Source organism: Anabrus simplex, chromosome 6, assembly GCF_040414725.1.
Source record: "Anabrus simplex isolate iqAnaSimp1 chromosome 6, ASM4041472v1, whole genome shotgun sequence".
Classification (NCBI taxonomy): Eukaryota; Metazoa; Arthropoda; class Insecta; order Orthoptera; family Tettigoniidae; genus Anabrus; species Anabrus simplex.
The window spans coordinates 28,605,321-28,629,571 of record NC_090270.1 but is presented as its reverse complement, the minus strand read 5'-3'; the positions used below and the strand labels follow the sequence as shown (position 1 = coordinate 28,629,571).

At 37.6% G+C, this 24,251-nt stretch overlaps 1 protein-coding gene across 1 annotated transcript in view; it reads left to right on the top strand.

Annotated features, from left to right (window-relative positions):
• The window catches only part of Hs3st-B (Heparan sulfate 3-O sulfotransferase-B), a 110,395-nt gene that overhangs the window by 67,093 nt on the left and 19,051 nt on the right, over positions 1 to 24,251 (top strand). Inside the window, exons 2-4 of the mRNA XM_067148984.2 lie at positions 7,218 to 7,340; positions 16,925 to 17,157; positions 22,800 to 22,973. Coding sequence (XP_067005085.1) covers positions 7,218 to 7,340; positions 16,925 to 17,157; positions 22,800 to 22,973 — 530 coding nt within the window. The remainder of the gene's footprint in view (positions 1 to 7,217; positions 7,341 to 16,924; positions 17,158 to 22,799; positions 22,974 to 24,251) is intronic.

Here is a 24,251-nt window from a genome sequence, read left to right as displayed (position 1 = left end):
GAGACAGCTGTACTTGGCTTCGCTTAGATGTTTGCAGTTTTTTTAAACACTATAAAAAGTGTTCTAAGCAATAATTAGAAAATGTTAATACAAAGTTCTTTACCCCAGCAGCGCTGGGGTAGATGGGGTTCAGTGCACACCACTGCCGTTATTCACACGAGAAAGGTGTTTCTGAAGGCTTTTATGTGGAGCATGAAATATAATAGAACTTTTAAGTGTGGTGTTATAGGAGATTGCTAAGGGTGAAGTAAGTATATTGGATCACAGGTGAAGAATTATTGAATCGCATTGGGTAGACGAGAGATGTGTGGGAGGTAGTAGCCTCAGGGGCTCTGAACTTTGGAGCGTGGGTTGGCGACCACGAGGCCCTAAGCTGAGTCCTGGCATTGCTTCCACTTACTTGTGCCCGGCTCCTCACTTTCATCTATCCTATCCGACCTCCCTTGGTCAACTCTTGTTCTTTTCCGACCCCGACGCTATTAGGTTTGCGAGGGCTAGGGAGTCTTTCATTTTCATGCCCTTCGTGGCCCTTGTCTTCCTTTGGCCGATACCTTCATTTTTCGAAGTGTCGGACCCCTTCCATTTTTTCTCTCTGATTAGTGTTATATAGAGGATGGTTGCCTAGTTGTACTTCCTCTTAAAACAATAATCACCACCACCACCTGTGGGAGGTAGAATGGTAGGAGGAGGCCAAGACATGGATTTAACAGATTAGTATAGTGACTTAGCTGCTGCTTTCAACCTGGACAGCCGCCTGTGATGGAGTGCTCGCTGAAAATCTTTATTTACATTCAAAGTTGTTAGGTATGGGGATCCACCTATTCACTACGAGAAATAGTGATGATTATAAAATCACATTCATTTATTTGGGACCAGTTTTGGCTATAGGGTATGCCATCATCAGCCTTGGAAGTAAGACAAAGCGGTGGGAAATAGAGTACATTACATTTCTTAAAATTAATATCAATACTTTTTAAAATGTATGTGCTTGAACTGAATTACTTATACATATGTACAAAAGAGTTTGTATCATTAAAATTGAATTTAGAAAGGTGTATACCAAAATATTTGTACAGTTAAAATTACGAAAGTATGAGCTTTTTTCACATTGTAAGAACAATATAGGTCGTTAACTACTTTGTAGTCATAGTTGTATATATGAAATTTAGTTTCTTAGTTCAATATTAACATTTGTAGTCATTATAAATAGACTGATGAACTAGTTACAGTACAACAACCAGTTATTTACTTAAAGTTCCTCATAGATGTTTACTAATTACCGTAGTTTCTAATATATTCAACTTGAATATGGCAATGTGTGAAGTTTAAATAAATGTCTTATTTGGCTGAAATATAGTATGGCATCTGAGTCACAGGTTACGATATCCAAAAAAGTTCAGAAAATTAAAAGGATAAGTCCATTGTATTGCTTGGTTTGTGTGTCTGCAGGTTATTAACTACTTTCCAGTTCTTGTGGTATATGTAAAATTTAGTATATCTTTTTGAACATCTTGATTCAATTTTTAAACCTTTATCAGTATAGATATGCCGATGAGCTAGTTGCTACAATCAGTTATTAAAGTGAAAGAATTTTCTCATGAATGTGTACTAATTAACATTTCTGAGGCATTCAGCTTGGACTTAACAATGTGTGGATTTTGAATAAAAATATCTTATATAGCTAAAATCTAATATGACACTATCACAATTTTGAATGTAAATCTCAATTCAATACAGAATCTAAAAATGACATTTTTGACATTAGATAGGATATCTTTATGGGTGTACCCGTTAGAGAGTAGGGCCATATTGAGGTGGCTGAGTTCCTGTTTAAGTGCTGAGGTTGATGAATTCTCCTAGCACAGTCGGCTAGTGTCTTAATCACTCTGTATTTTTGTTGTGGCTCGTGGCTGGACATCTTCTGAAGATAGCAGTCTTGTGTGGGTCGGCTTGCGATACACTGCGTGTGTCCCAAGTTTAAATCAAGTCCTCATTACCAGAACATCAAGGAAAGGGAGTTTTCCTTCGTCTCCATAGTGAACTAAATATTGGTGTTAATACTACTCAGATGCTGTAGAAACAGCTGTAGTTGTTCCTTTCCATGGTTCCAGACCACAAAGGTGTTTACAAAGCGCAGCCGCACCTTAGGTTTCAGTGGTGCGGTCTTGAGTGCTGTTTGTTTGAACTTTCCGTAAAGAGATTTGCCATCACCGGACTCAGAGGACTGCCCATGATGACACCGTTGATTTGTTACAAGTAACTAACCTTGCGTTTTAATCTGTATTGAAAGTCTGTTTAGTTACAATAAACAATGTTTTATTATAAACCACCTATTCAATACATTAATGTTACTACATTTAGAGTTTCACCATTAATGTAAAGTTATAAGTGGGACATGTTTCGCTCCCTTATAGAGCATCATCAGCCAATCTAGAATCTCAAAGGTTGGTTTGTTTACAACTAATGACTTAAAAACTATTTGTACATTTTGCAATCTTAAACTTACTTTACTAATATCATAGAAGGCAGAATCATTGGTAGCGTGACTTATTAACTAGAACTTAATAGTGGAAAAGTTGATAAAAATACATTCATTTAAAATAATGGTAGAATAAGTTTGCTCCCAAATATTTACAAACATCTTGAAGGATGACTTGTGATTCAATCTTAAGAACTTATGATTAGGTCATAGATATTTAAAGTTTGAAACATGAGATTGGGCTAAAAGTTTATCCTTTGAGGATAAGATTTTGTCTTCTTGTTGATTGTAACATGACAGGTTAAACTTTAGTTTTTACGAAGTATGAACTTTTGTTGTCATCTGACACTGGTGATGTTCTTGATTATGTATTTGTTGACATCAATGACCAAAGCTTTGAAGCAATGAATTAAAATGGAGCGTAGTTAAAAGGGACGTGATTCGATGAGCAATGTAGCTACAAATTGTTAAATAGGCTGCCACTTGTTGGCATGTCTGTAACAAGAAAAAAAGATTTGATCGAGTGTTGAATGTTGTTACTAGTTGAGTGAGCACTTAAGGAAACTTCACTTACCCCTCCAACTACTGCTTGTCTGTCTAGTGTTGTCTAAAGTTGCATAGTGACTGCCTGTTGTTCCGCATCTGCTACTTGTGTTATACGAGTGAAATGGTAGGGGCTGGGGGAGGGAGTCGGGGTGGGCAGAGTAATGTTAGTGGGTGTGGCTTTGGGAGGGGAGCATTTAGAAGTGGTGCAGGAGAGGTTGTGTTCATTAATGTTACATGATTATTGGTTGTTTTGGGGATAAAAACTTTAGCAAAATTACTTTTCTCTAGATTAAATGTTTATAAAAGTTTAGGCAAATTGTTCATGTAAAGAATGTATTTCAATTTCATCATTTAAGATTTTAAATGCTGGTCTAGTTGAATATAAATATTTTCTAATTCTGTCATTAATTTTCCCTTTTCTAATTTTCTTTTTTTTATTGTTGTTGATTTTTTAAGTCCTCTATAGTTGTAAAGTGATGGCCTGATTCTCTCATGTGAACACTCATAGCAGAATGTTTGTGCTTTGCAGCATTGACATGTTCAAGGTATCTTGTAAGAAAGCTACGGCCAGTTTGGGTGAAGTATGAAAATTTGCATTCTGCACATGTTAGTCTATAAATACCAGAAATTAGATAAGGGTTATTGCTTGAATTTGTGCTCTTGTGGTTGAAAAAATGTTTTGGTTTTGTCTTTAATGCTATGTTAACATCTCATTTCGTAACAGAATTAGTTATTTGATAAATGGCTGGATTAATGTATGTTGCAATTTAGGATTTCTTAGTTCTGTCAGGAGTGGCTGATGATGCTCTATAAGGGAGCATGTCCCGGTTAGAACTTTATATTAATGGTGAAACTCTAAATGTAATAACATTTTAATGTATTGAATAGGTGGTTTATAATAAAACATTGTTCATTGTAATTAAACTGTTGATTTGTTTGTAGAATTTGCCATTCCTCAGGAAATAGCTTGTGGTGAGGCAATGGTTGAACAAGTTAGTCATATCCTCAGTAAAAATCTGAGCATTGTAGTCCAGGGCCTCATTTACAGGTACCTTAGTGAGGAGTGAGACCACGTCAAAACTGACAAGCAGGTCTTTGGGTTCTAACTGGATGTTCTTCAGCTTTTCTATGAAGTAGCCTGAGTCTCTGACGTAGGACTGTGCCACTAATGTAAGGTTGTAGTAAAGTGGCCAGATGTTAAGCAATATCGTAATTTGGTGATCCAATAACACTCACGATGGGCCGTAGAGCTACGTTGTCTTTGTGTATCTTATGAAGAATCAGACTGGTTGGATCTTTTGTTTGTCTGCGGTAGGTCTCTGGGTCCAAAGTCTCAGCAGACATCTTCACCGTCTGATCATTAGTAGCCATGATGGAGGCGTTCCCTTCATCCGTGGGAAGAATGAGTATACTCTCCATGTTCAGAGTTTTGATGACCTTCCTCTCTTGAATCATGAGGTTGGTCTTCGGTGCTGGTGCCTTTCTCAGTACCTGTGGGGCTTTGTGGCAGATTTCTTCTGCCTGAATAATAATAAAAAGTAATAATACAATTATTATTATTATTATTATTATTATTATTATTATTATTATTATTATTATTATTATTATTATTATTATTATTATTATTATTATAAACATTTTCTTCAGCTTATTTTGAGTTTTACAGATGCCCTTCTGAAACAAAGTGCCTTTTCAGGAGAAAATTCCAATCCACCTTTTTCATTGTCTTCAGTCTCAGGCTTCTTGTTTTCTGCTCATCCGCCGATATGTTCCGCTGTTTAGTAGGGTTGTCAGGATTCTCCCTCAGATCCGCAATTTTATTTCTGAAGATGGTTCTGTTTTGAATTTCTTGAGAGTTTATACCTCCTTCCTTTAGATCTTTGTGCACTGCTTTAAGCTGACAGGGATGAGTTCCATTTTTCTTGTATTATTATTACTAGGTTGTTGTTGAACATCTCTTATCATAATATCATTTTAAAAATTTTGGATGTATATTCAAGGGTAAGAAAATGCACACTCTTCACTGATGAAGCATTAGATATCCTTATCCAAATACAGTGTATAATAATTAAAAATTCTCTCTACCTTACCTTGTGGCAGTCTGGCAGCTATTAATGCCTAGATAATGGAGTAATGTTATATAAAACTATTTTTTTTTTTTTTTTTTTTGGTCCCACGAACCTACTACACTGGCGTAGCAGGGGGGATGTGATACTCCTAAATGGCGCATTCCAGGTGGTGGATAGGGGCGTCCTAACCGGCTTTCTGGCGGACTTGAGTGAAATAAAATAGCTCTCGTGGACCAAACGCACATCCCCCTGTGGGTGGGGGACACAGGTGAAGAATGCACCCATGGTATCCCCTGCCTGTTGTAAGAGGGGACTAAAAGGGGCAACCAAGGGATGATCGAATTAGAACCATGAGACTTCTGTAATTAGTACCACCATGCGAGGGAACACCATGGGTCACTTTTACTTGTGCGTAATACCACTGTTAGGTACACAATAAGTTTGTGATTAGTAGTGACTGTGTGTGAATCAGGGTGAGTTTTACAGTACCTGTGATTAGTACTACTCCATGAGCGACAGCATGGGTCTGTCTTGCCTATGATTAGTATCCGCTATGTGAGGAACACCACGGGATAGAGTTCCTGTGATTAGTACACCTTTGAGGAACACCACAGGATTGTGTTGCCTGTGAATGGTGCCACAATGTGAGAAACACCATAGGTCTGTGTTACGTGTGCGCATTACATGTGAGTAATACCATAATGTGTGAAATACCACGAGTCTAGGCTACTTCTGATTAGTACCACAACTTGACAAATACCATGGTTCTACTTTCCTAGCAATATGTACCATTGAGGGGCCGATGACCTGGATTTTGGACCCCTTTAGACTACAAACATCATAGATTCAGGATTGTGCTTTAGAAGCAGTCCCGTGGTCAGTAATAATATTGTTGAAGCTAGTTTCTGGGAATGTGGGGTATTGCAGGTCGGATCCAATGATTGTTTTAAATTCATATACCCATTCATTCATTCCTCATCATCACGTTTTGAATTCTGGTCAGTGGATGATTTTGGACTTTTAAATTGTCATTACATTTTCTTATTTCATACCATTAGGGGCTGATGACCTCGATGTTAGGCCCCTTTAAACAACAAGCATCATCAAAATGTTTTTTTTTTGGTCCTTGCCGGATGGGTGGTCAGATTGAGAATGAAACACAACACTGGTGCGGCGATTTATTATGTTTGGGTATCAATAGCATGCACTCTGAGTGCTAAGCTTGTCATAAGCAGTACTGGAAGTGGTGTCATGCATTCACACATTCCTGACATCTTTCGATGAAGTTTCCATTCACACACTTTAGACCTCCTTCTGTAGTTCTTGTAATGTCTGTTATTGTATTGTCTTAAATTCTTCAGTGTGAGGATTATTCCTGTACACTTTAATAGGTTTCCACATAAATGCAAGTTATGCATGGTAAGAACAGTTGGGGGGGGGGCATAACCCTTCAGAAATGATCCTGTCATGAAAAAAAATCTGTTATATTGCCCATGGAATCAACAGCAGTATGGGCTGTGGCAGAATCGTGTAGGAAATATCCATTTTCTCATTATTGGACAACTGAAAAAATGATGCACCAGGTGAGTTGGCCATGCAGGATGTGCAGCTGTGAACTTGCATCCACGAGATAGTGGGTTCGAGCCTCACTGTTGGCAGCCCTGAAGATGGTTATCCATGGTTTCCCATTTTCACACCAGGCAAATGCTGGGGCTGTACCTTAACGAAGGCCAAGGTCAATTCTTTCCCACTCCTAGCCCTTTCCTAATGTATGGTAAATGTGTCAGTGTTGGTGAGATGTAAAGAAAATTGAAAAACAAAAAGAGTATCTATTGTTTTGTGAAGCAACATGCCCACTTAAGTGAAACCATACCTCATAAGAAAAAAAATGATTAAATGCAGTTCAACAATGCCATCAACAATGCTTTGTAAAATAAAATTACAGAAATTGACTCCTTTACCATTGTTAAGGGGTTGCAATTCATGGACAATAGTAACTCTGTAAGGTTTTAAATGTAAAGGTTCAGTAGTCATATGGATTGATGTTCTGCAACTAACAAGATTTCTTGAAATGTGAATGTGATTTTAAGATGTAAATAGAAATTTTGTTTCACTTTCAGCAGCGTGCACGCATATTCTCATTGATGACGGTACCTCAAAATGAACCGCAACAGCAGGTGATAACAGAGAAGCCAACGGTTGTACGAGTAGTACCTCTTACTTGGAATGGTGTGGTTGACTGGAAGGTAAGACACAAGTTTTGAGATGAACATTTCAAGTTTTTGGTATGTATGTATATTGTCTTCTTACTGTTCTTCCTTTGTCATGTCAGGTCCCCCTGACATTGACGATCACTACGGTGAGGGCGTTGCGATCTGGTGCCAGTTGGAATAGCTCTTCATTGCTAGAAATTCCAGTCCATTCTTTGATGTTTATTACCTGTGATATTCTCCTTCTTCCAACACTTCTTGACCCTCAGTTTTTCCTTCTAATTGCCGCTGTAGGACCTAGTAAATGCCATTCTGTAATATGTGGCCAAAACAAGAGATTTTCCTGCATTTGATTGAAGTCATGATTTCTCTGTTAGCTTTTGCGACCCTCAGTTTTTCCTTCTAATTGCCACAGTAGGATCTAGTAGAGGTCATTTGTTCTTTAATATGTGGCCTAAATAAGAAATGAAATGGTGCATGGCTTTTAGTGCCGGGAGTGTCAGAGGAAAAGTTCGGCTCGCCAGATGCAGGTCTTTTGATTTCACGCCCATAGGTGACCTACGCATCATGACGAGGATGAAATGATGATGAAGACGAAACATACACCCAGTCGCTGTGCCAGTGAAATTAACCAATGATGGTTAAAATTCCTCACCCTGCCAGGAATTGAACCCAGGACCCCTGTGACCAAAGGCCAGCATGCTAACCATTTAGCCATGGAGCCAGAATAGACTTTTCTGCATTTCATTGCAGACATGAGTTCTGTTAGCTTTTTCCATGTCCAGCACTTCCTCATTTGTTAGCCAAGCAACCTATGACATTTTCAGTGTTCTATGATGGGTAACATTTCAAAGGTTTCGATGCATTTAAATGACATGTTTCTGAGTGTCCATGTTTCTGCACCATGTAACAGAACAGACCATACGTAAGTTTTTATGATCCTCTGCCTTAGTTTGATTTATGTTGTCATTACAAAAGGACAAATTTTGTGAACACATTCCTTACCATTGCTATTCCATCTGATTTCCTTTTCAGGATCTAGCTGCACAGTTGTTGGAAGTTGTTCACTCTCTTGATCTGTCGGTTGCATAAGAATCACTTGTAATTGGAATGACCTTGTTCGCTGAAGATCATGAATGTGCGAAATCTCAAAGGTCCCCCCCCACTAAAATTTCCCAGGGGGGATTCTTTCATTATAAAATGAGGAAAATGTAACACACATTACTGAAATCAATGTTTTTTTACTGTGCATATTTTCAGAAATACATCAACAATGATATCCTATTATTTCTATCTTATGTGTGACTGCCAGATATTGAGCAATAAAACAACTTAGCGGCAGTAACTCCGCACATGCAGCCTATTGTTCATATTTCACTCTGGCAAGTCCATCTGAAACCCGGGAGTAATTTTGCACTGAACATCATTCTTGTTATAACAGAATTCAAACCAAAACATTTTAAATTTATATTTTTCAGAGGGGGGAAGGTAATTTACTTGCAAGGGAATTATATACCCCCTCCCCAGCCGGGTACTCCTTGAAATAAATACTAGTAGTTAAGCCCTATGATCCTTCTCCCCCCAAGCCCTACGATCCTTCTCCCTCCCCCTCCCCCACAATTTTTTTCCTTTTGCACCTTGTCATAAATGTAGTCTTGTTTACATTTACATTCCCATTTCTTTGCTTGCCGTACATACAGTTCCCAGCAACTGTTGCAGACTGTTGGGATTGTTGGCCATGGTGATTATATCAGGAGCATATCTGATTGTATTGGTAAGAAATCTGTTGAACTTTATGCCTTCCTGCTGATTTTCCAAAGTTTTTTTTTTCTTTTTTTCTTTTTAAGTCTGAATATATGTTGAATATTAAAGCTGATAAAACACAACCTTATTTTACTCCTCGTTGGATAGCTACGTCAGCAGTTGACTTGTTGCTGATATGTATTGTAACTTCTGTCTCTGATAAAGATGCTGTATTATTTTGATATCCTTGCTGTCAACTCTTACTCTTTTGAGCTCTTGGATGAGGTTTCGATGTTGAACTCTATCAAATGCTTTTTCATAGTGTATGAAACAACCAAACACCTCATGCTGCTTGTCAATACAATTTTGGACCAAAATATTCAAAGCATACAATGTTGGCCAGCAGGGTAGGAGAGGTGGTGGTATACAACTTGTAATCACTAGATTGTGTGCCAAAAGCCTGGATTAAATTCCAAACTCTCTGCAGTGCTCATATGGAGTGAGAGCATATGATGCTGTTTATGGTGATTCATCTGTTGGATGGGGACATTAAGCCTTGAGTGGACCCCTTGGTGCTATTCGACAGGAGTAGGCTGTACTGGCACCAGGTTTCACCCTCTCCCTTCCTACTGTCATATATCATAGTCATTCCTTTCATCTCATTAACTCCTGTGATGAGGTTGACGTCAGGAAGGGCATCCAGTCATAAAAATTTGCTATGAAGATTAATCTCGCTTCATATCTGACCCCAGGGAGAAATGGGGACAAGGATTGGATATACACTGAACTCCTGATTAACCGGGATAATGTAGGGTTAAGGCTTACCGGATAAGTAAAATAACGGTTAACCCATAAAAATTTAAAAATAAAACAGGCATACTGAAAGTACAGTTAAAATGATAATAAATTATATTACTGTATTGTTTTTTATTAAATTATCCAATACACTGCATTAGCACAATTAATAAATGTAAAAATAAACAGCACTTTTTGTTGAAACTAATAAGGCAAAGAAAAATATTCACAGTACATAACTTTACTGTTTCTGAAAATAATCGGCCATGGTTTTCTGCTTTTGTGCTGAGAAAAACTTTATTTTGCTTCTCTTGTTTCTCAAAACAAGTTTTTCGGTGATGAGAGCATCATCCTGGCCCTCGATGTACTCCAGCAATAACTCAACATTTGCCAAGGCCGACTCATGCGTAACTGTTTGTGCTTGTATTACTGTAAATCCTAACACTCGTACATTTTCACCGCTTTTGATATCGCGGTCAAGCCACAATGCGGTTGATCTGATTACGGTAAATCGAGAGTTGAGTGTACATACAGAAGGGATACTGACTGGGCGAAATTTATCGAAGATCTTCCTTAGTAAATTACTAGCTGATGTACCTGTGCTTCGCTACGCAATTCTCAGAAAGACTGTCTTTGTGGTTTTCCCAACTGAAGTCAACATAGGTCATTACAATGTCGGTAGGAATGTGTGATTAAAAGCAATGTTATCATATAAAATACTCAATCTAATGATAAACTGCACATTTTCTCACTTTTAACAAACAGTACTACACTGCCGATCTGAGTCCAGTTTTCCAGTGCTGGAATGACCAGGCCGCAGATAGCCGCGAACACTCCTCTGCCATTATTCCATGAAATGCGTGCACTGCTCATTCCAATCATCGCTTCATAGTAGGGATTGAATAGCTGGAATGCTATGATGAACCAGTATGTTGCGTACCAGTAGTATCAGAAAATGTATGAACCAATGGCATGCTAAAGAAGAAAGTTATCTAACTTACCAGCTATTTCCTGCAGATATTCAGGTAGGTTGTTACAGCAGTAATCCCATGTATCGAAGATGAGTGGCAGCAGAAGAGACAAAGCACATCATGGCAAACAATCAATGTAATGTTGATCAATTTTATGAGCTTTCTGTATTGTAGCTCTTCACATTTAGTTTTCTTCCGACTCTGTGATATTAGGGCATCTTATAAAATTATTCATAGCGTAGACTGTAGTTCCATATTCGCCGATTTTACATGCCAATTTTCATAAATTCTGTTTACCCATTTTCTTGTGACTTGGCGCTGATATGGAATTAGCAACAAAAATCCAAATTCATGAATATCTCTATCATATTTGGTACAGTAAAAATGTATAAGACATAAATGATAGGAAATTTAATACTATATAACATTGGTTATGTAGTATTTATTGATAGGACCACTAATAACATAAATATTTGAGAATACAATTTTAGGCCTTCCCCTAAACTACCATTTCACTCAGCGTGAACAAAATTATTTATAGCCTACATTGTAGTGACTTATTATGCGACTTTACATACCTATTTTTATTAAGTTATTTTCAGCCGTTTTCTCGTGATGCGCGTACATACATACAGACCGACAGGAATTACGGAAAATTAAAAAGTGCATTTTCTTGTTACTGTGGATACGACCGATACAGAAATACCATTCTTTTTAAAGTCTGAGCAATGTACAGACAAAACTCTTAATTGAGGACACCAATGGATGTTTTATTTTTATTTGAGGGAACATTAGCCCAAAATTTGTACAAGGTGTATGATTTTAGCCCAAAATTTGTACAAGGTGTAGAAGTTTTTTAGACATGTTTCACCATTCAGTTACATCTGTTCAGCCAGAATTTCTCTTCCACCATCAGAACACTTCAAATTTTTTATATAGGGTAATACATACATACATACATACATACATACATACAATATAGACTGTTATGCCTTTCAGCATTCAGTCTGCAAGCCTCTGTTAATTTACTAAATGTTGCCACAATCCTCCATTTGCAATTAGAGCTGTGGCTTCATTTATTTCTATACCTTTTATCTTTAAATCGTTAGAAACTGTTGTTTCCCATAATCTACTGTCAAATGTGTTGGATAGATCAATACCAATATACTGTAGTCCATTTGACCTCCTGAAGCTTAATCATGTTATATATTGCTGAAATCCCACAAATTGAGCCTCAGTGGAATAATCTTTCCTAAACCCAAACTGCCTTCCATCAAATTGGTAATTTCGTGAACATGTCTAAGTTAAACAGAAAGAACGCTTTTCCAGAGCTTATATGTAACATATTTCAAACTGACTGGCCTGTAATTATTTGTTGTATGTTTATCACCCTGTCCTTTTTTTAGACTGGGACTACTATAGCAACTTGAAATTCATTTGGTATACTGTAACTCCTTCATGCAAGCAATAATCAAATAAGTACCAGGCAATTACAGTTAAACTTCCCATACTTAACTATCTCTGTGTGGAAAAACAGATGATTGCATGACCAGGAAACTTAATGTAAGCATTGCCAAAGATGTGGGGAAGAGAATCAATTACAATGATATACTTTCATGTTTTCATATCATACAGTACAAATCCCTCTTTTTTGTAAAGGTAGTATCGGTGCCCATCTGTATCCAAAACCTTTCAGAATTAAAGCTTTCATATTTTCATTGTCTGCAATAGAATCTTAGTTGGCATTCCCCACCAAACCCAACTTCCAGTTTGATTCATTGTTCTTTATAAATTTTGTAAGAAATTACCAATTACTGATACTGTTTCAACTGGAAAAGATTTCTATGAAGCGTGTTTTTTAAGTAAGGTCCATTTGAAAATAAGTACACAATGAAAGGTTACTGTATTTCAAAAAAGTAAATTTATTTTCAGAAAGTACATACTTCACTCTATTTTTTGACATAGTTGCCAAGTTTGTTCAGACACTTATCATACCTTATAACCAATTTTAAAATACCCTCTTCATAGAAACTTGCCGCCTGCTCCGATAACCAAGAGTTCACTGCCGTTTTCACGTCGTCATTGTAATGGTTACCACTGAGGGAACAGATGGTAATCGCTCGGTGCAAGATCAGGACTGTAGGGTGGGTGGTCTAAAAGTTCCCAGCCAAAACTGTCCAATAAATCACGGGTCTGACCTGCAGTTGATGTCTTGCATCGTCATGGAGAAGGACAATTCCCTTTGTCAGCATGCTGCGTCTTTTGTTTTGAATCGCTCTGCGTAGCTTTCTCAGGGTTTGGCAGTATGCTTCTGCATTGATACTGGTCCCTCGTTGCATGAAGTCGACCAACAAAACACCATGCCTATCCCAAAACAGATGCCATGATATTGCGCTGGGACAGTCTGTTTGGCCTTCACCTTTACAAGAGTGTGTGTGTGTGTGTCTCCATTCCATACTCTGTTGCTTTGATTCGGGCATGATATGCGAAACCCATGTTTTGTCTCCAGTTACGATCTAACTCAAGAAGCCGTCACCTTCTTCGTCATAACGAGTCAAGAACATTGCACACTCAAATCTTTGGTTTTTGTGGTCCTCTGTTAGGAGTTTCAGGATCCAACGGGAGCACAGTTTCCAAAACTTTAGGTGTTCAGAAACAATGTTGTAAAGCACTGATCTCGACACGTCAGGAAATTAGTTTGAGAGATCTGTTGTTGTGAAGCGCCTGTTCTCACGAATCTTCGCTTCAACTGAAGCCACCAAATCGTCTGTCATCAAAGAAGGGCGACCGGAGTGGTCCTCATCATGGACGTTGTCACAGCCATCTTTGAATTGTCATACCCACTTACGCACTTTGCTTTCACTCATAACAGTATCACCGTACATTTTGCAAATCTGTCGATGAATTTCTGCAGCAGACAAGTTCCTTGCTGACAAAAACCGTACCACTGACCGAACCTCACACGTGGTGGGCGAGTTGATAGTCTTCAACATTTTGAAAGCACAGAACAGAACCGCACAGGTTAGCTACAGAGCTGAAACTGAGCACAGTTGTTCCCGAGGCATGCCGGTACACGACGTATGCGCTCGTTGCGATATGCACGCGAACTACTAGTGTCTACAACAAAACGGACCTTACTTAAAAAAACACGCTTAGTACTTGTCTGCTAGGTTTCCATCTAACCTGAAGGTGAGTTTCTAGCCTAAAACAGAAACTAGTAATATACGCGAACCTTTTCTTGAGCCCGATTTTTACGGGGTGAGGAGTAAGGAGGGAGCGCTGCTGGTTCCAGTTATACTGCCAACTGGATGGAAATGAAATCTGAATTGAATCGATAATATGATCGATCGATATGAATTTCCTAAACATTTATTATCTTACGCCAACAATGTCGTGCATACGTTATTTAACATTATATAACATTTCTCAATGCGAATCTTGTTCCTAGCATAAATTATATAGCATGGCTTTGCTGTGTAAGAAACAACGGTACTAGTTCGTAAAGTGTACGCCAGATGTTGCACAAGCGATGCATAGTTTGTTTCAAAGATTGCCAATATGGATGTCGAAGATAACCGAGGTCTACCGATTCAGCACTAGGGAGCTCAGGGTTCAAGAAAAGGTTCACGTGTTGTAAAGTATTGTAATAAACTTTCATATTTTTGATTTTGATCCCCCCCCAGTTCTAGTGTGTAGAGAATGCAAGTTGTATGTGTGTATCTGTGTGATATATGGAGTGTATGTTGTTGTTTGAGTCACCAGTCCATATACTAGTTTGATGCAGCCCTCCATGCCACCCTATCCTGTGCTAACCTTTTCATTTCTATGTAACTATTTCATCCTAATCTGCTCTAATCCGCTAGTCATATTCATACCTTGGTCTACCCCTACCGTTCTTACCACCTACACTTCCTTCAAAAACCAACTGAACAAGTCCTGGGTGTCTTATAATTTTCTCATGTGCATTTTGACACAGATTAATAAGGGAGATATCATTAACAGACTAATTTTTCCCTCTTAAGTTCGAGCGAACTTGGCCTAAGCGGGTCCATGTAAGGCATATTTCTTATAATTGCAAAACTACTGGAAAGATTTTAACGAAACTTTATATTTAGCATCCCCCTGTCGAAAGGTAGTTTTTAAGGTCCATGGCATTTAAAAAAATAGTTTCTGTGGCTCAGGCGGCAGCACGCTGGCGTCTTACCGCTGGGTTCCATGGTTCAAATCCATCACTCCATGTGAGATTTGTACTGAACAATATGGAGGCGGGTCAGGTTTTTCTCCAGGTACTCCGGTTTTCCCTGCCATATTTCATTCCAGCAACACACCAATATCATTTCATTTCATTTGTCATTCATTATCACCCCAGAGAAGTGCGATAGGTTTTGGCAGCTGGCACAATTCCTATCCTCACCGCTAGATGAGGGATTCATTCATTCCATTCCTGATCCAGTCGAATGACTGGAAACAGGCTGGGGATTTTCATTTTCAGCTTTTCAAATACCTGTAGCAGACTGTGGGTTTATAGGAAACTGAAACAGTGATTTTACTCTCCCACAAAATATACCAGACCAATCTTCTGGATGAGAATCAACCAACCTTGATAGAAATCCATTTCTAAAACTTTTTCCTCATGTGCATTTTTTTTCAATAGGATGATTAATAAGGGAGATACCATTAAGACTCTTCTATAAGCTAAGTCCAGTGGACATAGCCCAAAAGGTGTATTTGGAACAGATTCCTTATCTATATAACTTTGGAATGACTGTGTGTCTGTACCTTGACTATTTTGGCAAAATTTTCCTTCAGTTATCCTTTTCAGGTGTAATAATGACAATCTGCATATTTTTTAGCTTTGGTGTCTGTCTGAGTTCTTATAACTTGAAAACTACTGGATATATTTGTACCACACTTCATATCTAGAATCTACCTGTCCTTGGGTAGGTTTTTAGGGTAGTATTGTTTCTAAATCCCTTAATTGACTGGGGGGGTTATAGAAAATCAAAACCACGATTTTGCACTGTCACAAAATATACACAAACTTAATGGAAATCTACCTGTCTTAATAGAAATCAATTTCTAAAACTTCTTTCTCGTGTGCATCATTTTGATATGAGGATTAAGAAGGGAGATATCATTAACAGACCGGTTTTCACTCTGGTTCAAGTGAACTTTCTTAGCTTTTTTCTATTTGTCTGTTCATCTGTTCGTTGAGTTTTTATAACTGGGAAACTACTCTATATATTTCTACCAAACTTTATCTGTCCTTGGGTAGGTACTAGGGTCAATATTATTTCTAAATCCTGGATTGGTTTGAGGTTTATAGGAAGTCGAAACAGTGATTTTTACCCTCCCACAAAATATACATGACCAAACTTAATGGAAAACTACCAGCCTTAATTGACCCAATTTCTAAAAGTTTTTCTCATGTGCACCTTTTCGATAGGACAGATAATAAGGAAGGTTATCATCAACAATTGGTTTCGTGAGTCTTCAGCTACAGTGCCACTCCCGGTTTCATATGAACAATATGTAACCGAGAAATAGGGAGAATTACGCATGACTTTGGACCAGGAACTGTATCGTTCAATAAACTCTCTGATCTACCCCATTCTGTCTCCACTTTGTTCAACTTTATCGTACTTCACGTTTCTGCTATGAGTTTTTGTAGAAGAATATCAGTTTAACATGACGTATTAAACGTTTGAATATAGGCATGTAACTTTGCATAAATTTGTGAAGGAATCGTGAAATCAATTACCAATTCCCGTGAAGAGTATGATCTGCCAAACATTATCATTGTCATATTTTTATTTATTCAGCAATGTGGTATGGCTGTTCTATTTGTTTTTCCTTTTCTGATCCATGTTTGATGTTTATTGAAGCAACACATTCACCCTCTTCATCCTTGTTCTATTTTGCTTCAGGTTTTTATGATCTCATTCTTTGATAAGCACTTCATAAAAAATATTGTTCTCTTGAACGTGCAAAACTTCTTCAATGTAACATTAAAAGCCAGATTTACAAGTTAGGGCACAGTGGTAAGAAAAGGTGCTGTGAATTTATGTTCATATAGATGATGAGCCTACCAATTAAATATTTTTTTTATAGAGCAAGAATGGATCTCACCCAGATCAAATGGATGGAGCTCCAAAGTATAGATTTCTCAGGCAACAGGGACTTCGGCCAAGCCGTAAGCTTCCAGATACCTTGATTATTGGAGTGAAGAAAGGTGGTACAAGGGCTCTGTTAGAGTTTATTCGTCTTCATCCAGATGTCAGGGCAGCAGGATCTGAGGTGCACTTCTTTGACCGATATTACTCCAGAGGATTTCAATGGTACAGGTATGGAATTTCTTGAATTTTGTTTTTTGTTTTGTTTTTTGTTTTTTGCAAATTGCTTTACGTCGCAGGGACAGGAAGGGAGTGGGAAGGAAGCAGCCGTGGCCTTAAGGTACAGACCCAGCATTTGCCTGGTGTGAAAATGGGAAACTACAGAAAACCATCTTCAGGGCTGCCGACAGTGGGGTTCGAACTCACTATCTCCCAAATACTGGATACTGCCGACACTCAAGCGACTGCAGCTATCGAGCTCGGTTTCTTGATGAACAGTGCTGCAATTTATTAGCAGTAAAATACATAAAATAGGCTATGTAGTTATGTGTTCAAGAATGTTGTGCACAATGGTGTAGCACAGTTTTCTGGCATATGCATACCTCTGTGGCAGTCATGAACAGTCCATCATTGATCTACCTCCACTAGGGACTCGAGGAGGTAAATTGTGGTATGTAAACAGCTTGTGTGATTTTTAGAGTAAATGAGGTTTTTTTTGTGATATCTGAAGTTTTGACTCGGTTAATTTATAACTGTTCAACCTACCAAAATTAATTTTGAGTACCATCATGCAGTACTTGAGCAAGCCTTATGTACTGAATGATGGCTTACCACAAGACTCGGTTCTTGCTCCATTACTCTTCAACATCTACACTGCAGATCTCCCAGGAACTGCTTCCAGAAAATTCAAATATGCAGATGACATAGCTCTGACTGCCCAATCCAATGACTTCAAAACATCAGAAATTGTACTTATGGAGGATCTCCATACATTCAACAAATATTTCTTTACGTGGTGACTTAAACCTGCCTGTTTCCATCTAGACAATAAGAGGCAACTAAACACCTCCAATGGAATTCAAAGGCCAACGATTAAAATATAAATCCTTGCCCAAAATATATGGGCGTCACAACGGACCAGGCACTGGCGTATAAACATCTTCATAATACCGCAGAAAAGATAAAAACAAGAAACGTCTTGCTTAAGCTGAGTGGAACAGGTTGGGGGGCAAAAGCATCGGTTCTACAAACTTAAGACCTTGCTTTAGTTTATCCAGTTACTGAATACTGCTGTCCTGTGTTGCTTAACGGTGCACATACTACAAAAGTTGATATTCAACTAAATGACATAATGAGGACAATATCTGACACTATCAAATAAACACCTATACAATGGCTGCCTGTGTTATCCAACGCCCACCTCTTTCATATACGAAGGGAAAGAGGTCTGGTAAGAGAATGGAAGAAATGTCGCAACAACCCTCGACTACCCTTACATCAGAAACCAGTGAGATGGAAATCAAGGAACCTTTCATGGAAATTAGGAGAAAGGCTTACAACCAAACAGGAAAGAAGAATGGTAGTCTTCAAATCCTGATCACCTGGGTTTAATTAATGAAACCAGACGGAGCTTTACATGGTTTAATTTACCTAGAAGGGCATGGACATCTTTAAACAGAATTAGGAAAAACCACGGAAGATGCCAATTCTGGCTTCACAAGTGGGGGAAAAGCTGAAAACTCGTACTGAAACTGTGACAATGTCCCCCAGACCGTTCAACATGTTGCTGTGGAGTGCCCAAGAGGATTATTTCAAGATATATACAGTGCCACCGATTAAGTTGGGAACTGGTTGAATACACTGGACACCTGATCTGTAAATACTGTATATAGCTTATTGTAATATTTAAATTTCCGATGTATCCTTCTTTTGCCATATGAAATAAACCCGAAAAAGAAAACACATAGTAACAGTATTTATTATTTACATATTTTACGCCCACATTGGAGCACTTAAATCAGTACATTTGAGTTAATTTCTTCTCCCAGAACTTTCTCATCCTCTCCGACCTGGAAGCCCTTTGTGTGTCTGATATAGTATATTATTTCCGTTCAACTGTTTTTAGTTTGAGACTTATGCTTTTGTTCTTCGAAATCCTCTTCTCTTTTCTGTCTTTGATTTGTTGCCATGTTATACCCAATTCTACCAAATCATCCTGAACTTCTTTGAACCAATTATTATTGATTTTTCAAAAAGTTATCAAATAACTTAGTTGTTTCAATATCCTGGTGTCTGGTAATCTTGATATGTGACAGAAAAAGGAAATTCTTCTTTTACACATTGTAGATATTATTCACATTCACGATAGACAATGTTAGGCAATAATCTCTACTGTCCATCAACTTGGTGTTTTTTATTAATAATTGTTCTAAGAATTCTATCAGTTTTCTGTAATTTGTCTGTTGTAGATTTTACGTTTAATTTGAATAAAGTTTCACTAGCATACGTTGCCTGTGGTTTAACTATGGAATTACAGTATAGCGTTTCAGCTTGGCGTTTATCAAAAGATTTTTTTTAATAGGTTGGCCAGGTAAGTCTTTGTGCTTATTTAATTGTTCTGTGTTCTATTGCTTCTTTTTCATTTGTGTTCCATGTTATTTCCCCAAGATATTTGAATTTCTGAACAGTTTTAATCTCTTTATTACTGTTCAGTTGAATAACTGGTAAATCAACTGTAAAAGTTGGCATCATTTCTGTTTTTTCAAATGAAATTTGTAATCCCATTTTTTTGGCTATAATTTCTAGTTGTTCAATTTGAAATTTAGTCTCTTCTATTGTATTTGCAAGTAATGCTAAATCATCCGCAAAAGCAAGGCAGTTGAGTTTAATACTTCTACCGATCTTGATAGTTGGTTGGCATTTCTTGTTCCATTCACGCATAATCTTCTTCAATGCACAGTTAAATAACAATGGTGAAAGTCCGTCTCCTTGTTGAAGTCCAGTTCTTATAGTGAATGATTCTGATAATTCACCTCTAAATTTAAATTTTGCCTTCGTATTTTTAAGTCATACTGATGAGGTTGACAAGTTTTTGGTGTAATCCAAATTCTTTATGGCTTTTTAATAATGATTCATGATGAATACTGTCGTATGCTTTTTTTAAATCTACAAACATGACTAGACCCTTACTTCGAACTCTTTGCTGCTTCATTATCCATTTTAAACTAATGATTTGATCTGGACAGCTTCTACCTGGTCGAAATCCTCCCTGATATTCTCCAAGTTCTTAGTTGAGTTGTTCTTGGATTCTTGTGTATATAATCTTGGATAAAATCTTATGTGATATCGAGCAAGGATATCCCCCGATAATTAATTGGATCAGAGTGATCACCTTTCTTATGCAGCGGGTGGATTATCGCTGTATTCTATTCCTTGGGAAGCATCTCCATATTCCAAATATCAATGATGTATTTATGTAGGTTTTGAATAGTCTGATCATTAGCATTCTTCCATATTTCTGCTGCTGTTTGATTTTCTCCTGCTGCTTTGTAGTTTTTAAGTGCATTAATTGCTGTTTTCACTTCATTGTAAACTGGTGGTATCTTTTGTAATGGAGTTTTATTTTTTGGCTTAGGGTAAAATTCTAAACGTTCCGCAGGATCCTCAAAATTAAGTAACTCTTGATATTCTGCAAGGATGGTAGCATTATCTTGATTATTGTGTGCCATTTTTCCATTTTTATTTCTTAACATAAGTGTGGGAGGGGTAAACTTAGATTGATATTGCTTGAATGTTTTGTAATAGTCTCTTGTTTTATGCTGATTGAATGTTTCCTCTATAGTGCTAAGCATTTCCTTTTGATAATTTCTTTTAATTGTCCTGATTACTTTAGCTGTTTGTCTTCTGGCATTAATTAGTTCTTCTCAAGATTTTTCTATTTTCCTCTGATCATTTAACAATGCCTTGTGCCTTGCTTGAATTGCTTTGTCACATTTCCAGTTCCACCACGCATCTTTCTTTCTCCTTTTAATTGGAGCGATTTCTTCAGCTATGGTTTTAAGTTTGTAGATCATCGTCTCTAATTTGTCATTTAAAGGTGTTTTGGATCTCTCTAAATATATTTTATTATTTATTGACTGGGATCATAATTTCTCCTTGCTTTGAGATGATTGTTTCCTTTTTGGTGTTAACTTGATTTTTATTTTTGAGATATAATGATCCGAGTCAATGTCTACCCCACAGAGGACTCTGACATTATAAAGTTCTTTATGATAATCTTTATCCATAGCAAATGATCGATCTGAAATTCTCCCAATTTTACGTTAGGGCATTTCCATGTCATAAGTTTGTGCTCGCCTCATGAATCTGGTGGTTTCCAAAATGAGTCCATGATCTGCACAAAGTTTAATTAATCTTTGGCCATTTTTGTTCGGTAATTTATGAGCTGGCCATTTTCCTACAACTGTGCGATACTTCTTTTCTCTGCCTATTTCAGCATTGAAATCTCCAAGATTATTATATGCTTATCAGGGCTCTTCGATACTATGTAATCAAGTTCTTCCCAAAAGTTTTCAACTCCTTATCTATCTCGTTTTTGTGATTTGTTGGTGCATGGACATTTATTAAAGTATAAGTTTTATTCCCTACTTTAACTGTTAGAAGTGCCATCCTCAAAGAGTTTGAAGAAAAATCTTAAATTGAGTCCATTATGCTACTATGAACAAGAAAACCTACACAAAATTGGGACGTTCTTAATTACTCTTTGTCCTGGAGGTCCTTTGCAGAGACGATAACCTCCTGATTCAATTGGGTCCTGGTCTGTGTTCCTAAGTTCTTGCAAAGCCATTATTAAAATCCTATGTTGGTCCATCACATCAGTTAAATGTTTCAACTTGCCTACCTTACTTAGTGAATTAATGTTTAATGTTGCAAAATATGAAAATTTTCCTGATTTGTTGAACTTAAGTCTCTTCTTACATTGTTGGGTTTGTCCACTGTCTGTCAGCTGTCTGTTGATTGTCTGTTGGGCTTCCAGGCGCTCCGACTCGCCTAGGTCTTCTACTTGACACCCCACAGATTCCAAGTGGCGTCTTTGTGCAGATCCTTGTTCACACCGGTGGATTTATTCATTAGAAGACTCATCATCACTGTCTGATCTTTCGATCGAAACATTTCTGACCAAAGTCAGGCTTTACAATTCCAGATGTGGTCTGGAAAGGTGATTAATGAAGTATGAATTGGTGATAAATGAAAAGCTACAAGTTCATCCTAGTCGTTCAGTATTATACTTGAAAAAGAAAATTAATTAAAATACAATAAGACTGTGGATCACAAGGTGATGCATGGTCAGTGCACAAATTCTCTTTGCTTTTATTCTTGGCTTCCTGGACTGAGGCCACTGATTTTATGTAGTCGTGAGTTGATCTCGAGCCAGCAATCGCATCTAGGGAATTAAACCAAAAGCTTCTGGGTAGGAGATAGACCGCAAGGCCAGCAATAAATGTCACAAATTAGTGAAATACAAGCCATGGAGACCTTACAAGACCTAGGAAAGTGTGTTTTCAGAGGCTTTTTCTTCATTTTTTGTAATAAGTTGTATGTGTAATGCTTTTCTGTAAACTGTGAAGTGATTGGGATGTGCTATCAGTGAAATTGCAAAAGTGTATGTAGTGCAAAAGGTTAATCAGGAATGGGAGACTTGAACACAATCCTTGTGGTTTTTCAAATAAATGTGATCCATTTTAGCCAGAACGGCTACTGCTCCAGGCACCCTTTCCCAATTCGTGATAGAAATGGAGACGTAACTGTTTAGATCCTATAGTTTCTTACTTTTAGTGTTAGCTGAGGATAGTGAGATGTTGTTTGTTTTTCAGACATCATATGCCTCCTACTCTGGAGGGGCAGGTCACTATGGAAAAGACTCCAAGTTACTTTATTACCCGTGAAGTGCCTCAGAGAGTGCGTCAGATGAATCCAGCTATGAAATTACTTGTAGTGGTTCGAGATCCTGTTACAAGAGCAATATCTGATTATACTCAGGCTGCCAGGTATATTCTCAATACCAGTCTTTTTATTTTATTTTTAATATTGGTTAATTCTAGAACAGTGTGCTCCATTCTAGTGTTTACTACAGTTATATATGCACTTTACCCAAGTTCACTGTGTGGCAAGTGTTGTATATTAGTCCAAATATCACATAAGACATTTATTGATTAACATGAAATGAAGATGCAAATACATTACCAAGCTCTTCTTTGAGTGGAGAAATCAACTAAAACAGTTAAACACAAGAGCCTCTGTGCTGAAATTAATTAAAATTCCCACATCCACTTGCACTCTATTAACAGGAGGAATATTTACACAGTTGTATACTCTTATACCAAACACTAGTAAAATAGTCAGTGTACTTGGTTTCTAGAGTCTTCTGTGAACAGATCTTACTTAACATTGTCTTAAACTATCAGCTGTCCAGATATCTCGTACGTTTGAACAGAATGACAAGCTAAAGTCCATAAGTTCTCTCTCTTTACCACTTCATGTAAAGCTTTTAAGTATGTCACACGAACTGCTAGTCCTGTACACCATAAGTCTGGGGATACACAACACACAAGATTGGGTGAATAAGGCAGGTGTGGCATGCATTTCTGCTGCGGAGAATTGCTATTTTAATATATAATCATTGCTCCTGCTTGTTGACTTCCATTTTGTGATGCTCTCTCACACACTGAACTTGGGGGCATGCTTAGACCCACACTGTTGTTTACATACACCTAGTGGCATTATATGCAAGTACATACTGTACATTTCCAAATGCATATAATAGATTGTCTGTGTTTTCTCCTGTTCGCGAGAAAAAAATAGTTGCCATGGCTTATGACTCGACCTCCGTATGTGTGCAGTGGTGGAAAAAGTACTAAATGAAAGTATTTGAGCTGTGTTCAAGCTGAGAGATATTTTACTCAATTAAAATTACTAATTACTTTTTCAAAAAATAATTGGTAAAATTACAATTACTTCAGTCAGTCATTAGGAAATCACTGACTTTCAAACGGAACTGGAATGTTATCAAAGTTTGCAAGAAAAAAAAGCCATTGCTCCATTTTGCTATTGTTTTAGCATGCACAGTAAGCAGCTATCATTACTAAGCGAGAGTAAACAAACTTTTAAAATGATTGCTCCCAGTCAAAATTTGTCGCATTCTTGTTTTAATTATTTTCAGGGCCAATTAATTCAAAATTAACCCCTTTGCCATCACATGTTTATTCCGGTTCTATTCTCGACCAGGTAGTACATGATTACCTAAACCTTAACTAGCAATCACAACA